General features: G+C 42.9%; 1 protein-coding gene and 1 pseudogene across 4 annotated transcripts in view; one reads left to right on the forward strand and one right to left on the reverse strand.

Moving 5' to 3' along the window:
* PTPRG (protein tyrosine phosphatase receptor type G) overlaps positions 1-16,614 on the reverse strand; it is a 538,165-nt gene that overhangs the window by 414,069 nt on the left and 107,482 nt on the right. For 3 of the 4 annotated variants that reach the window (XM_028719555.2, XM_077925092.1, XM_077925090.1), the window contains exon 2: positions 10,053-10,157. In XM_028719555.2, the coding sequence (XP_028575388.2) occupies positions 10,053-10,157 (105 nt within the window). Of the gene's footprint in view, positions 1-10,052; positions 10,158-13,073; positions 13,184-16,614 lie in introns of those variants that run through there. The other variant, XM_028719550.2, reaches the window with a different exon arrangement.
* On the forward strand, positions 13,230-13,936 carry LOC144327058 (uncharacterized; annotated as a pseudogene).

The following is a 16,614-nucleotide window of genomic DNA, read 5'->3' on the forward strand; positions in this document are numbered from 1 at the left end:
TAAACATATTTTTTTTTAGCACTGCCCACAGCCATCTGCTCAACCACCTTGAGAACTTGATGCTGAACTCGAAGGGCCATTGGCTTTTCTTATGTTCTTAGCTTGACAGAGGCTACCAAGATGCTGAGGGTGGAAGCTTCGTAGTCTCTATAGGCCAGGGCTAAGGAACCTGTAACCCTTTGGGTGTTGCTGGTTTCCATCAGCCCTCACCAGCCTAGCCAAGGATAAGGGATGGTGGTATTTGTAGGCCTGCAACACCTGGAAGTCCAAAGATTTGGTATACACTCTAAGACCAAAATGCTCCCAAGGAAAATTGGTCACACCCTTCATATGTGACCTTAGGCGACTAAATAAATTCTTCTGAGTTCAGTTAGTTAGAATGCAGAAGGCAATACCGTCCTACCTCAAAAGAACCTTTGATGAGAACAGCTTTAAAGATTTAAGGCATTTAGACACTTTAGTTAATAACAGCCACATACGTGTCGTTGACTAATTAGGTAGATCAAGCAGATAGGCCGACAGAATAAAGTAGTTACCTTGACAAAAAAAGGAAGGAAGGTTATCGCCGTGAAGGCTGAAAGCACTGCTTAATTGTTGCAATTAATATATTTATTGGAAATATAAAAATACAGAAGGTCAGTCTAAGTGATATGAGCCCTTTAGATTCAGATAATGGGCACAGCACATCCTGTTACATTTGTCTTACGGAACGAAGTGTGTGTCTCCTTTCTCCAAATAGTAGCCCCATCAACACCTTTCAAGTTGTACAAGCGGTTGTTCCCTAGTGCTTCTCCACATTGGTAAAAGTGACTTCTAAGATTCCCAAATAATATGCGCTTTCCCCTAGTTGTACAGCCAAGGTAAAAGCACAATTCATATCCCAGAATTAATCTTTGTTGAGATCATATAATATTTAATTGGTTAATTAATCCATTAAATGCAAGGATGTTCATAGACTTTAAAAACGTTATTCAGCTGACAGAGCTAAGTATTAACTTCATTGCTATTTTTATATTACAGACTGGGCGAAGTGCTTGATTCATTCAAGTGTGGTCCTTAATCATTCCTCAATGAATACCAGTAACTCCTCCTTTTCCCTCCAGGTGCAATAGATTATTTGACATGTTCTACTAGCATCTCAGGCACTGAAGTCAGGATTACATCTTTGAATCCCTAGCCTCCACTTTTCAGCTCCCAATTTGACATCTATGTGGTTGCATGGATAACAGCCCCATAACTTGAAGATAGAATCATAGAATCACATAGTTGGAAGGGATCCCAAGGGTCATTTAGTCCAATTGCCTGCAACGCAGGAACCACAACACAGAATCATATAATTGTAGAGGTATAGGGTCAGGAATCCAAGATTTCTTTACCTAATTGTTTCAGATTCTTTATGTGCCACCCTGGGCTCTTTGGCAGGATTCAATAAATAAAAAAAATGAAAGTATGACACCCTTAACTATAACCTGTATTTGCAGGGGGTTGGACTAGATGACTGTTGGGGTCCCTTCCAACTCTATGATTCTGAAAATGTTTACTTGAACTTGCAGCCTTGCCTTTGTATTTGTGTCAGCATCTATGTATTTGTAGCTGAGGTTGAGCCTGTGCTCTGGAGATGCGGCTGGCTTTAGAGATGTGCTTCATCGGTGCATGTGGCCTCATCCTCCTTACAGACAAAGAAAGCTAACAGGTCTATTTGAACGGAACCCTGAACATTTACAAGTTCCTTGCTGACCTTTCTCCAACAAGCAATCTTTAATCCCAACCAGGCCTCTCTCTGAGCGATGAACACCCTCTCAAGTATACCTTCTCAAAGGTACCTCCACCTTTATTACCACTTTACATCTTACTGGGCAAGTGGGTATATTTTACCAAGAACACCATTCACTTGCCCCATACAGACACCAGTGTAGTGGAAGAAGCAAAGATCACCAGTGTTGAAGCAATGATTCTTCAACATCAACTTTGTTGGACTGGTCATGTTGTGCAGATGCCTGATGATGGTCTTCCAAAGCAACTACTCTATTCCGAATTTTAAAATGGAAAGTGTAACGCTGGTGGTCAACAAAAGAGGTTTAAAGACTGTCTCAAGGCAAATCTTAAAAAATGTAGTATAAACACCAACAATTGGGAAACACTGTCCTGCGAGCGCTCCAATTGGAGAACAGCCTTTACCAAAGGTGTCATGGGCTTTGAAGACGCTCAAACTCAGGACGCAAGGGAGAAACATGCTAAGAGGAAGGCATACTTGGCAAACCCTCATCATGATTAACTCCCGCTCGGAAACCAATATCCCCACTGTGGAAGGACGTGTGGATGCAGAATTGGCCTCCACGGTCACTTACGGACTCACTGTTAAAACCATGTTTATGGAAGACAATCTTACTCGGCTATGAGTGATCGCCAAAGAAAGAAGTCAGACAGCATAGCTGATCAAAACTGATCCTACAAGGCAGATGGATCCATGTCAGGAAAGCTCTGGAGCTAAATGTTCAACACAGGCACAGCCAACAAGATGCCCACCAGATATTGCTGGACTGCAATTCAGATAATCCCTGACCACTAGCCATGCTAGTGTTCACAGGAACTGTCGTGCAACAACACCCGAAGTGCAGCATGTTGGCTATTCCTCATCTAACAGCATAACTCTCCCCAGGAAGTGCATGCACTTGTGGCAAAAACCTGAACATGTATTCTCCTATTCATATTTAAGCACCAGTTCAGCAGTTTTATGCAAGCAGACAAACAGCTGACCTTCAGGGTTGAAGTTAACGTCTATTTCTATGGTTAACTCCCATCCACTCCAATAGGCCTATTTGTAATAGAAAGATGTTTCAAAGCTTTGAAATGTGCACAAGGTCATGCTAGTAGTGCTGCTAACAATTCCTCCTCCTAGCTATTGAATTAAGACCAAGATGTCTCTTATCTCTTGTTATAAAACAATCAAAGCAGTCAAATACAGTAGTCAAGCCCTGAGATAAGCCTTGTCTTTCCACATAGGGCTTAAATGTGAGTTATATTAACAGAACTACGACTGCTGTTGCCATTATGTATGCATTCTTAAAAAATTACTAAGCCTTCAATTTCCATCCAATGTTTGTTTTGAGAAGAGCATCTTGGAAGAAATCAATTGTTTTGAAGGATAGCCTGACACACTTCCTCTGTGACTGGAGCCTTCAAAAGAAAGCCACTAATTTCTCACCTATATGTATATTGCTGCCCTTTACCCGCCATGCGCTATAGGTACAAGCATACATATTTCTACAGATTTGTGAATAATGTGGGTCCTCTGGTTGACCCTTCAGATCATTAAATATGTCGTGGGAGAGAACCTAGCACGCTACCACAAGGCACCACAAACCCCAAAGGCAACAGATTGATTCCTAACAACTTGCAGTGGTTTTATTTATTTTGTTAATTGGGAAGATGGTGAAACTTACGTTCCAGCCAGGTGTATACACAGATATGGAACTCATAAAACGTTCATTTGGATTTGTAAACAGTATGCCAGAGTCGGGAGGTGAAACTTGTAAGGATAGGGAAGAACTCTGCTTGCCCGATGGAACAATCTCTCCTCTCCTTCCACTGTGTGCTATTCTCCTGACACCCCCTCCCTGCGCCAGTTGGGGGAACAGCAGGGGTGAGCGGGGGAACCCAACTGCGCTAGCAGAAATTATTGTGCAGGCTTCTGGTAGTGGGGATCATTAGCTGAATCCTGCTCATAGCTCCCAGGATGACTGAATGTTAAGAGAAATGCAAAAATATAATAACAAAAATCCTTCTCTTCACTTGCACCTGGGATTTGAAGTTCTCATGCACTGTGATGTGTGGTTACATTGTTTGGATGTGTTTGTGTTGTATATGTTGTTTTGGAATGTTATTTGTTTTTTAAAATATGAGGTTTGTTAAATTATTGTTTTTTTAAAATATGCCAGGCAGGTACACAAGTTCCCCTGATTTCATCTGTTTTTCTTCCAGACCAACAAATATAACCTGATTTTCTGCAAGTGCACATCATCCCAAAGGGAGTTTTTGAATTCTAAATGCAACCCCCACTACTATGACTTCAGTTTTCACATTTTTACAATAACACAGTTCAAACCTCCATGCCGCAACTGCCGCTGGTCTCTACAATATCCAGCTATGTTTCACAGCATCCCAAGTCTCAGGCCAATTATTCTTGGTTGGTTTGTTCACTGATTCTTTATTCTTTAGTCATGTGGTATGCCACATGTTCCTTAAGCAAAAGCACCACCTCTTATTCCTTTTATATGTTTATATAATTTAGCCGCCATTTCCTGTCCAAGCAACACACCAAATCAATTAACACTAACACCATAAAAGTATTACAGCTCATTAAAAGAAAACAGAGGATTCTTTTCCCCCAAATGGCTCTGGGTTGATGCGGTCTTAAAAGCAGACTTTGATAATTTGCTGAAAGACCTATTTTGGGGAGTGAGAGATCTTTATTACTGACATTATGTTGAATTAATATTGAAATCATATTTTACAATCTAGTATTCATACAGCTACCGATTCAAACAACATTTTGGCCCATGGGTTCTCCTTTCACACACTACACTTGACAAGAAATCACATATAATTGATATAGAAATGAAATTAATAATAATCAAATCTGTCTATGCCTCCACAGTCCCTTTCTCTAGCAACCAAGAGAGCCAATGTGGTGTAATGATTAGGGAGTTGAACTAGGACTTGGGAGACCAGGGTTCATATCAGCCATCAAGCTCTCTGGGTGACCTTGGGCCAGCCACCATCTTTCACTGAGTTGTCCCGGAGATGATATGGAGAGCGGGGAAAGTCATGCATGCCACCTTGAACTCCTTGGAGAAAAAGGTGGGATATAAAAAAATAAAAAATAAAAATAAAATAATCAATCCAGGAGAGTCGTTTGAAGTGTTCAGTCTCCACCCATGCCTTGTTTGGCTTAGTACTCCAGAAAGGGCAGAGTGCTACAGACTACTGTCCTCAGTGGAAGCAGAAAACTTTCTTGACCAGCAGTTCCCCATTTGCCCAGGACATATGTCTCCTTTGCTGCTCCCAATAATGCACAGATGCTTAGTGACTGGTGTAAAAGTGATTAGAGATATTTGATTGCTCTCTCTTGCCTGCAGCTGCTATACTGTATTAAGAGGAGATATCTGCATGACACCATCATTCCTCCATGTCAGCAATCTGCAGTCATGGCCTCGGGTGTATTCTGTGGCCACAAATTGAAGGGAGAGCATCTTGTGACACTCTCATAGAAAACGTTGGTGAATCCCTCACATATATGATATCTGAAAACAGCCCCCGTCACCAGTGCCGGATTTACATATAAGCTGAACAAGCTATAGCTTAGGGCCTCACTCTCTTGGCCCCCTCCAAATAGAAAAAAAAACTGGATGTACATTTCCAAAATATAAGATAATACAGCAACAGTGTTTTGTGTTGTGTAGGCTCCTATGATGTAAGTAAGGGGCCCCGACCGCTAGCCTGCTCCCGAAAATATCACTGGTTTGCTCATTTCTATATATAGGGTGCCTACATTCTGCATGGACTGGTTGCAGGGCAACATGTGCAAATGGCTTTAGATACCTATTAGGTCCATAAATTACCATATAGCATATATTCAACACAAAAAACAGCAACCATTTGTTGTTGACAAAGGACAGCTGGACATATTACCTTCAGGAGCTTAGTGCCTCATCAAACCTAAATCCAGTCCTGCCCATCACACTCTCTCTCTCTCTCTCTCTCTCTCTCTCTCTCTCTCTCTCTCTCTCTCTCACACACACACACACACACACACACACACACACAAATACTAATAATGTCACCACTATGTTCCACGAAACTTTCTAAAGATAGTCTTAATAAGTACACAAGCTAAGAAAAGACGAGGAAGGTCCCGCCTGAGGACGTACCCAAAAATATCACTGAGAAGACAGAAGAGAGAGAACTGCCAACTTCATCTCATTGTCCTGTGCTCCAAATAAAGATACATCCAGCATCTGCCCTCTTCATCACAACATGGGGGGGGGGGGGGAGAAACTTAATGGGAAATCTAGTCCCAGTTGCTGCATGGGCAAAGGATGACAGACAAATCTTATCAAAGATTTCTCATGTAAACTGGGAGCAAGGAGAGGGATAGACAGGGGAGAAGAATCTGTTTTAATGCCAAAATAGTATCTTTCTCCTAACCTTTGTCTTTATAACGTTTTTTTTCTTCCTTCATGGAATCAAGCCATATATTAGCTTAGAGGACATGGTAAAAAAAAAAAAAGACTGGCATGAATTAATGACCCCTTCAGATACCTCTTTGTTCTCACAGATAACGATTTTGCCTGTGGACAAAAGGAAATTGTGAATCTGTATGAAGGTGTATGGGGAAGGGTAGGGTGGCACTGTGGGTTAAACCACAGAGCCTAGGACTTGCTGATCAGAAGGTCGGCGGTTCAAATCTCTGCGACGGGGTGAGCTCCCGTTGCTCGGTCCCTGCTCCTGCCAACCTAGCAGTTTGAAAGCACGTCAAAATGCAAGTAGATAAATAGGTACCGCTTCAGCGGCAAGGTAAACGGTGTTTCCGTGTGCTGCTCTGGTTCACCAGAAGCGGTTTAGTCATGCTGGCCACATGACCCGGAAGCTGTACCCCGGCTCCCTTGGCCAATAAAGCGAGATGAGCGCTGCAACCCCAGAGTCGGTCATGACTGGACCTAATGGTCAGGGGTCCCTTTACCCTTTACTTTACCTAGTGTGTCTATGGGTGTGGCTGAATCTTGGACCTTCTGCATGTAAAGGCCCCAGGCAGCAGATATTATAGCATTAAATTTTCTAAACAGTGTTTTTCTAAAGAATGTTTAGGAACAATATGCCTTCTTTCTAATTTGCCACCAATGACACATTGGGCTGTAACCATTGCTGGTCCTACTCAGAGTAGACCCACTGAAATTACCAGACGTGTGTCTGGAGCCCTGGAGAAATGCTGCCAGTCAGTGCAAGCAATGGCCTAACTCAGCATAAGACAACTTTTTATTTTCCTATGTTTACTACATAGCCAACATTTGGATGGAAAATTGCTAGGGAACCCTGAGCACTCCACACTAAGGTCCTGTGGGGGGGGGGTGGAGGCTAGGATATCAACGTACATTAACAAATAAATTTGCAGTCTCTCTCGTAGATGCAAACGCCAGCAGCTGCTCAACAGCTGAACTGGAAACAACAACTCCTGCTGGGAATCACAGTTCACACTTTGCCTTCATCCAGCCCTACCTCATATGCCACCACTAAGTGGCTCTGAAGTAGCTGTCCACTGTGCTAGCTGGACAGCATCCAGCATGTCTTCCGACAATTGTTGAAAGCGTTTCCATTGGAATTAAGTTACAGGCCGTGCTGTTCTAATGCTATTATTATTGCAAAGCCATCAACCAAATAACAGAAGGCCATTCCAAGCTGCCGCTCTTACCTGACACAACGAGGACAACTTGGCAATAAATCCTCTCAGTTCCTTGGCAAGAGCCAGTCAGTGTCTCTCGCCTGCTTCCACACACCCCCGCCCGTTCACTCCTTATTTCAACCAACAATTGTGACATAAAGGAATTTCAGATAGATTGCACTAATCAGGTGGAATTGCATTTGATTGAAAACGGAGAAATTGCTACCGGTTCTATATGAAACAAAGAAAGATTGGCCTTCCCTCTCTTCGCTTTTCTGCTCAGTAGAATCTAGAGATTAAGTCAATGGACAAAAAAAATCATCACAGAATGGGGGTGTATCTACCAAGCCCAACAAATAAACTGTAATTACTGATTAGGCATGTACAGGAAAGGCATAACCGACAAGAGGCTGTTATTATTTTGTTGGACTTGTGTATTTATTATTTACTCAATAAATCTGTTAGATGCCTTTCGAAATGCCGTCCTACCCAAAGGCAGCTTGCAAGATCTGATGAAATCAGCTAAAAACATATACAATATCTCAATAATGCAGCATGCGATAATAAGCAGGAGTGAATGCACACCATCAATTTCAGCAAGTCACTCAACCTAGAGGCTATAGCAGGCCACTCAGTAGAAAATAATACATAATCTAAAAGAGACGTAGGAGCAGATGGGGCTCATCAACCTGGAAAGATCGCCCGTCTAGCCTTGTGAGATATCTTTGGGAGAAGAAAAGGCTGAGGAGTAAACCCTACATAAATCCAGAGTGGAGCCTCTAAGGCAGTTGGATGGTGCCTCCTTCTGGCAAATCCTGCAGCCAAGCTGCTGCCAAACATATTACTCTGATTTCTTTTGGATCCCATCAGCAAGGCTGAGTAGCAGGTCTTGTCATCTGGGGAGCCCAGAACCTCCAGGCTTGCACCCCAGGAGGTTACTTCAGTGCTGCTAACGCAGTGGTTTGACTTCACCTCTGGGTATGCACTCCCACTGTCTCTCGAGACAGATGCCAACAAAAGAAAAATGGAAGAAAAATGTTTCAAGGCCCACCTAAAAGACAGTAAGAAGGGGTTCAATCTGTCAATCGTATTTGCCGAGAGACGACGTTCCAAAACTGTGAGGCCACAACTGAAAGGCCCTGTCTCACTTGACGATAAAAACTGACCTCCTTTCTGTGTATGAATGAGTTTGGTGGCGGGCAGGAGTAGCTTCATCAAAACAAAAAAGAGTTGAGCGTCTGCTAGAGAACTGCCACACACAAAGCTGCATAATATGCATTGCCAGTTAGCAATAAAACATCCAGAAGTGAAATACTACTTAAAAGACTTTTGAAATATGTGGCTAAATGCTTTCTTTAAGCCCTTTTTTCCCCTATAAAAGGATGAAGTGAATCTTCCAACACATTTTCAGTAATAAAAGCTAAATAAATATCCCATTCATCACTTAAGATTCCATTTTAATTCTAGTAAGACAAAAAAAGGTAGAAAAATACTATCCATTTCATCTGTTTATGAACTTAAATCTCAACTATTGCTGCACAGTATTTTATTAGAAAAGCAAAATACATTTAAGATGTGAAGTAGATTTATCATGACAATGGGCACAATTCCAGAAAACAGTGGAGTTAATTTAAATCACGTTGGTTTTCATAGAATCAAAGTATAACAAGTGTGAGTTGGATTGTCTGCAATCATTTACTAAAACTAGCTTCAGATTCAAGTGGAAGCTAATTGGTTGACAAATTGCACTGAAGCCTACTTTGTTTCGATGATCAGGCTTATAAACAGACAGAGAAAAACTTGGGTACCAGGAATCCCTTTAATGGGTGGAACTGGCAAGAGGAAGGATGATTGGGCCTGATGGAAGTGTATGATCACTGGTGAGACAAAGGGTGGGATTCAACTAACCAGTCCTGCTAGCAGAAGCTTCCACAAAGAGCTCTTCCTCTCACAATATCTCTCCCCCCCCCCCACACTCCAAATTGTCTGGGGGAGGGGCTGGAAGAACCCCCAGAACAGGATGCAGGGGGGAGGCGAGATCGCTTCATCAGACAAGCAATGGATAATGGAGCAATCTTAGCGCTGCACTGAATTCCTTCCAATGGGTTGCATCCAAGGCAAGTCCTAGTTTGCAGAAATATTACTCATTGAGGCACAATGGCCAGAACCAGAATCAAAAGAAGAAACATGAAAGGTTATGCCTGTGTCATGCCAAATTTGCCAAGCCATCGTTTATCACAGGGTTGGTTCCTGACATAATACATTCCATTGAACATCAAGCCATAATAAAACAGAACACTTAAAACCAACCATTAATAAAATACAGCAGGGCAGACAAACAAAACCCTGAAGCATTAAATAGCATCAGCTGATTTCCTCCAAAGGCCCACACGCCACCAATCTTCACACACTGCCAGAGCCGTTTGCTGCTTTTTAAGCAACCAGCATGTCTCTGTGGCACTGGAAAATGGATGCAACAGAAAACGAGTCTGCATGCATGGGTCTCCACCCGAAAGAGCGTGTTCCTCCTTAGATACTGGCAAATTTTACGGTTCGGCACGTTACCTTGCATGAGGTAGGCAACGTTCTTTTTCTCTTATCCGGCCCTACTCACCTGAATATGCCCAATAAAGATCCCCGGATGCCTTTCGCCGCCGGATTTGCACTGAGCTGCCATGTCTGCTTTCATGCAGGGAGCCGTCATAACCTTCAGTCAAAGCTGAGGGGGGAAAGGAAGAAGCACAAGCTATTAGCCAAGTGACAGCCACTGACTGAAAATTAAATCATTTAGGGATTATTGGAATCATTAGATCATCAGATCAACAGCCTCTGTACAGCTGAAAATAACAGAACTCAAGGCACAGTTATTACGATGATGAATTAATCATCATGTGACAGAGCTCCTTTCCCTGCCTGCCCCTCGCCAGACAAAACTTACTGGCAGACATGATACCTTCCGCAGATCGCCTTGACACAGCAGGATGAATAACCCACTAGCAATAAAGCCACTCTCCTGACGAATACCAAAAAGGAAAAAGAAGAGAAGGAAAAGCTACTCTTAAGCAAAGTGACTTTGTGTGAGTCAACATGAATGCCACTCCATCTCACACAGGCAGTAGACCCCAAGTATATGTGGGGACACGACGTGGTTGTGGCAGCTGGACAGCAACCTCCTATAACTTTAGGAAGCTGACCTCTCTGGATAGCAAACTCCTATAACTTTAGGAAGAGCATTTCTGTGTCCTCTGACCCAATGCCAACTTGATCTGCACTTTGGAGACATGTGGAACCTTGCACAGACCCTGTACAGTACTATCTACAGGACAGTCTGCTGCAAAGTCACACCACCACCACTGCAAAAGCATAATCGGTTTTCTTCCCATTCCTCCTCTCCAAATCAGTCTGCAGGGTCCAGTTTTTCGAAGGACATCACCAGCAGGGTTAATGGGGCACTGAGGGATTGTCTGCTACGGCCAACCCCATAGGATTAAAGGGAAAAGAGGCCTGCACTGTGTTAGGTTTAGGGAAAGAAACAGACAAGAGCATAAGGATGGTAGCATTCCCTACAGCGACTGATCAGAAGGGCAAACCCAATAAATAGTCTTGCAGTGTGTCCTCCACAGCTAAAATCCTATAAGCCTCCCCTATTAAAGGGAAGCTATGGTGAATTTTTATATACTCATTCATTTACATGAACACACATTTAGAACTACTTGCGGTTTAAAAGTGAGAAAGAGTTTATAAAATATAATCTATCAAGGAGGATGGAACAGCAAGCCCCAAGTGCTAGCCATTATAGAAAGGTGGATATTTTCCCACTTTTAGTGGGTTGTGTTTTTTTTTTTAAATGAGGCATTCTGTTGCTGATTTGCTTCTGTTCCTTGACAAGATTTCTGAGACCTTCTTAAAAAAACAAAGGGCAAGTTTGCCTTCAAGAATTAAATAAACCGGATTCATCGGTAACAAAAAATAAACTAAGGGGTGGGGGAAACTTGGTGCATTGTTCCTTCTGTGCTTCACTGCAGTTTCCTTGGGCTTTTTGTTTAAAACTTAGCATGTTTTATTTTCTTTTAAATTAGAACCCCACATTTGTGGAGCTGCTTTAGGCATGCAAATCTTTGTTTATTGCTTCTATACACTTGGCTGAACAAAACTAGAGGTGTCGGGCTTCTGAAAAGGCAGAATCCCGGCTTGAAAACAGAACGCAGCTCCCTCTCACAATAAGCAGGCGCACACACACGCACACACACACACACACACACACACACACAGAGAGAGAGAGAGAGAAACACACATCCAAGGCTGAATTGTGCAAACAAAATGAACTGAAATGTGTGTTGTTGTTTTTAATGAACAGGAACAGAGAATTATCAATGCATTAAAGAAGGACCAGGGTGGACAAAGTCCTACTCAGAATCAATCACTACCTCTGTTAGCTAAGCAGGTATGTGTTGTGTAGAGGTGCTGGGAGAGGGGGGGGACTGAAGAAAGGGGAAACAGAAGTAGATTCCTATGGCTAGGAGCTCTCCCCACCCCCAGTATAAGTTGTTTAAATACACCCTCTAAGTTCCTTGATGGGCCAGCAGCTTGACTCCCTGCTTGCCTCCTGGTGCAGCTGCCTGCCTGGGTAGGACATTTTCCCTCCATATGGTCTGCCTTCTCATGTTCCTATAAACTGGAGATATGAGGCAAAGGCAGGGCAATGGTTTACAGGTAGGCAAGCTTTATCTCCCCTCTGCCTCGTCATCTCCACATCAAATTCAAGCAAACTACCAAGGAATGTGACGTGAACATGCTCCTGTCACACCAACAAAAGGAAAACGACGCAACCTGGCATGTAAAATGGCTGCCACTTTTCGGAGAAAGGGGAAATGCAGCTGCTAATAATTCCTTAGTCACAGGCCCTCCAAAAGACATTTCAGTGGCACAAGGGTAAAGAGAACAGGTTTAAACAGTTTATAGATTCTGAGGAGAAAACACTCCCGTCAGCACTCAAAATTTAATCAATTGTAAAATCCTTTGTACTCGGGAGCCTGAGTAGTCAAAGAATGGCAGCATGGCAATTCTATGGTATGGCTATGAATCATGCTATTGATTTCCAGTATCTTCTGTGCAGAAAATTAAATTATGCAAATCCAGGCCTTTATGAATCCTTTACTTTAGTGGTGTGAAATTGAGCACTTGCTTAAGTCAGCATCTTATTTATGCAATTAAAAATTTGACGCTCTTCTGAAAATGTGCAGTTTCACTCTCCTCTACCATAGACTCCTGTAACAACAATAAATCTAAGTTTATAACAGGTAAGCAGCTGTAATACACAAGGATGCTATACTGCCAAAGGGTGCGCGTGCTCTCTCTCTCTCTCTCTCTCTCTCTCTCACACACACACACACACACACACACAACACTACCGGACTGGTGGGGCAGGCTGGAATTTTCTTCTAATGCATTTTCTATAAGTGTTCAACAAAATGTATATATTATGTAGCCAAGCAGCTCACTGCTGAGTTTTGTGCGAACCAGGCCACTGTCTCTTCTGTCAGATGCTTCCACTTCCATCAAATACACCCACATTTATCAATTACCATCCTTTCCGAAAACTCTCTACTGGAAATATTCATCATCATCATCAAACCTTTTATTGGCATCACACACAAACATCCACAGCGACGCCGAGGGCAGTTCCTTCGCCCTGCTGGTGCCGCCCGTGAGAAAGGGCGAGGCCTTTCCCTTCAGGCCCGATCCTGAGGAGAATTCTCCTCAGGCGCCTTGCGGTGAGGCATGTATGTGAATGGCAGGGAGGAGGAGGAAGAAGAGGCGGAGGCGGCCATTCCTTTTCCCGCCACCTTCTCCCTCTCACAGCCGGGTCTGGAGTGCCAGGCACACAGCAAGGCAGGCAGGCAGGGGCCCTTTAAGTCGCCTCACGCTGCCCGCCACCGCCTGGCCCTGCGCAACCGAGCGGAGGCGAGGAGGACGACGGCGAGGGGCCGCTGCTGCTGCCCTGGCTGTGGGTGCTGTCTGAAAGTTCCAGAAATCTCCCACTTTCAAGAAAGATGAGGTTGTGGTACTGCACTTATTAGTCTGCCATTCTTCTGGATCCCATCCTCAATGTGCTGCAACAACGCTCTCTGTGCAAGTGATGTCAGCAAGTGCTTAATACAGGAGCTGTGTCAATGCCAGCCTGTTGATGGGAACTGTTCCTGTTGCAAGGAGCGCATGTAGTGTCTGGGCACATTGTGGGACGAGTGCTGCGACTGTGTTGGTATGCGCAACCCTCGCAATTATAGCAACACACCTCCCACGTCCAAGAGCACCGCTGAGGAACTGCACGGGCCAATCACTTCTCTTTTCCAAGCACTTACAGAAGGGGACACCCAGCTGCACTGGAATACTGGAAATATTGTACTGAAGCTTATGTGGAACAATAGATCCCCTCACATTTCAAAGGCTGAAGTATTTTTCTCATGCCCAATTTCCCCTTATTCTAATCAACATTAAATGTCAGATCCAACACACCGTCTAAAATGACTCTGTCTCATGTCACACGTCTATAGTCAGCAGAAGCGGTGGAATTTTGCACTGTTTATTTAACATTCTAATTGGCTTCCCATTTGCTTCATCTCATATTAACATTTTCAATCAAATGCATTTGATAAGTGGCCCTCAAAGGTACAATAAGGCAATTCCTCCCTGAATATCTTTGCTGACATTTGGAGTTCCTGCTGAAAAAAAACATATTCAGAAATTGGTTTCTCCACGCACATCTATTCTGCATATAAACAAAAAAAATCTGCATGTCTGATATTTTAGATGTTGTTATTCAAACACTATCAATTACTCATTAGTGTAAAGGCAAAATAAAACCTCAAGCTGATCACTCAACCTTTACTGTTAAATGATTTCACAATTCATTCTTGATGTTAGATTCACTCCCACCTACAATTCCTGCCAAACTGTACTTGAAATGATACCTTACTTAGAATAATTGCACTGATAGAATTAAATAGATTCTTAAGCCAATTTAGAAACGTAACACAGGCATTTTGCACCAGTTAAATCACTGGTCTCTGCACACACCTCTAGCACCAGTAACCTTACATGTCATTATGAATTAAACCTGCATAACGTAACTGAATTTACCAGCATAAACACCAATTGTGGTTGGCACTTAGATCAGAGTAGCATCAGCATAATTGCATAAAGTATTTAATTTCTGCCCCACACCCATATTTATGGCACAGCATATAATTTCAGACTTACCACCCTTGCAACTACTCTTTAAATAAACATACACAAGATGTGTGCTTTTGCTAGAGGCACATTTTATCACCAATAGTATCTGGGCATGTAAGTGGTTTTAACACCCTTACTTTAGCTTGGCTCACAGAAATCACTTATTTGTGTATGTGATTCTGAAAACTGCTTCAAAGAGAGATCAAATTGTATCTCCTGGAACAGGGAAACAACAACCCATCTTCTTTTAAATCAAAGTCGGGATTTGGCCAAATTGGGACCCCCTTATGCAGTTGAAATATCTGGCATGTCCCACTGTGAAATGTGTGCCAGTCTTGTTCTCTGCTCTGAACTATTTTTTAAACCCTACAGTTAACATTAACGTAAGAGAGCCATCCTTACGTTAAAAAGACAGTGCCACCTCTGAAGAGGCAGGAAAATAGCTTGTTCATTACCCCCAATATTTTACTCAGGAGGCTATCAGGAGCTGGGCCTCTCCCTGATCCACATAAAAGTAGGATTGCCCCGCTTTGTTTGCTACCATCTACTCACCGTTAGAGGAAAGGGAAAAGGGGATATGATAGGAGACAGAGTGTGAAAAGCAGAAGGCTGCTTCTGATCTCACCATGCAGGCATGGGGTTTAAACAGACCCCATGCGTTTGTCTTTATCAAACGGTGTGCATAAGTAATGGCAAAAGGGTCAGTGCAGGGTATGAAGTCCCAGAATGTGGTTCAGGATAAGGGCCCCTCACCCAGCTCATTGAAGGAGCACAGCAGGGTCCAGGAAGAGGAGAGGAAGTTCCAGTGCCTAGTTCCATTTTGAAGTTCATAATAATAAATGCTTTTTGTAACCTACACGTACATAATATATATTCATAAATACTGGACCACAAAAAACAAGGCATTTTGTTCCATGGCTCATTTTTTTTAATTTTAGACAGAGTTTGGGGGTGAAGGATTCAGTTTAAGAGAGCAGAGACTTAGGTTTCACTTTAAATCAGGCTATTTTTAAAGAGCATGCATTAAATAGGAAAATGTTAAAACCTCATTTTAATAAAAATCATTTTTGCTTTTAAAAAAATGTGTTTTATCCGTCGTGGTGGCATCACCCAATTTTTATATTGAAATGTTTTGACTCTCACTGACATGAACAGAAAAATCACAAGGGCTAGATTGCTGGTGACTAGAATGCTTCAAAATGATAGGGAGGTTGGAATCCTGTTTTGATTTGTACTTAGGATAGTAGTCCAGCATTTGAGGCAAGAGACCCTGTTCACATAAATGGAGAGGAAGAAGTAGTGTCTAAGAACTGAATTTGGACTCATCGTCTACCCTTTGAGCTCCTTATATGAAGGGTGCACTTGTCTAAATTTTGTTCAGGCTGAGGAAATGCTCCCTGTGACTTCGCTGCCCCAGATCAAGACAATTTCACTGGCCAACCAACCTGCCTGCACACTGTGCCTCTTGTGATGTCATCCTTCTTAGAACTATAACTGAACACTGATGTAACAGGTCCGCCATAAGAAAATCTAATTTTGGCAGATCAACTGAGGTTTCTTCTGGCCCTCCTGGGAATTGGTTCAGTTTGTTCCAAATAGTGTTTGAAGTAGAGACTGAGCAAAAGGATGTGACAGATGATGGTCTAGAGAACCAAAAAGTGCCAAAGGAGGCTTCAAAGCTGGCGGAACTGTCTTTGGAGTCTTGGACTGATGTCAAGACTCCATTTCAAGAACATCAAGGCCAGTCTTATCCTGCTAAGCAGTCCAATAATGCAGACGTCTGCAGTTGGCCAAAACACTGGCACTGCCAGCAGATACAGCCTTCTTCACGACAAGCCAATGAGCTTGGAAAGGGGCATGGCTGGCGAGATTATAGAGGGCTTATCCAGCCACAACCTAGTTCTCTACATGTGGGGTACTATGTAGAGCAGTGTTTTTCAACC

Source organism: Podarcis muralis, chromosome 2, assembly GCF_964188315.1.
Source record: "Podarcis muralis chromosome 2, rPodMur119.hap1.1, whole genome shotgun sequence".
NCBI classification, from domain to species: Eukaryota; Metazoa; Chordata; class Lepidosauria; order Squamata; family Lacertidae; genus Podarcis; species Podarcis muralis.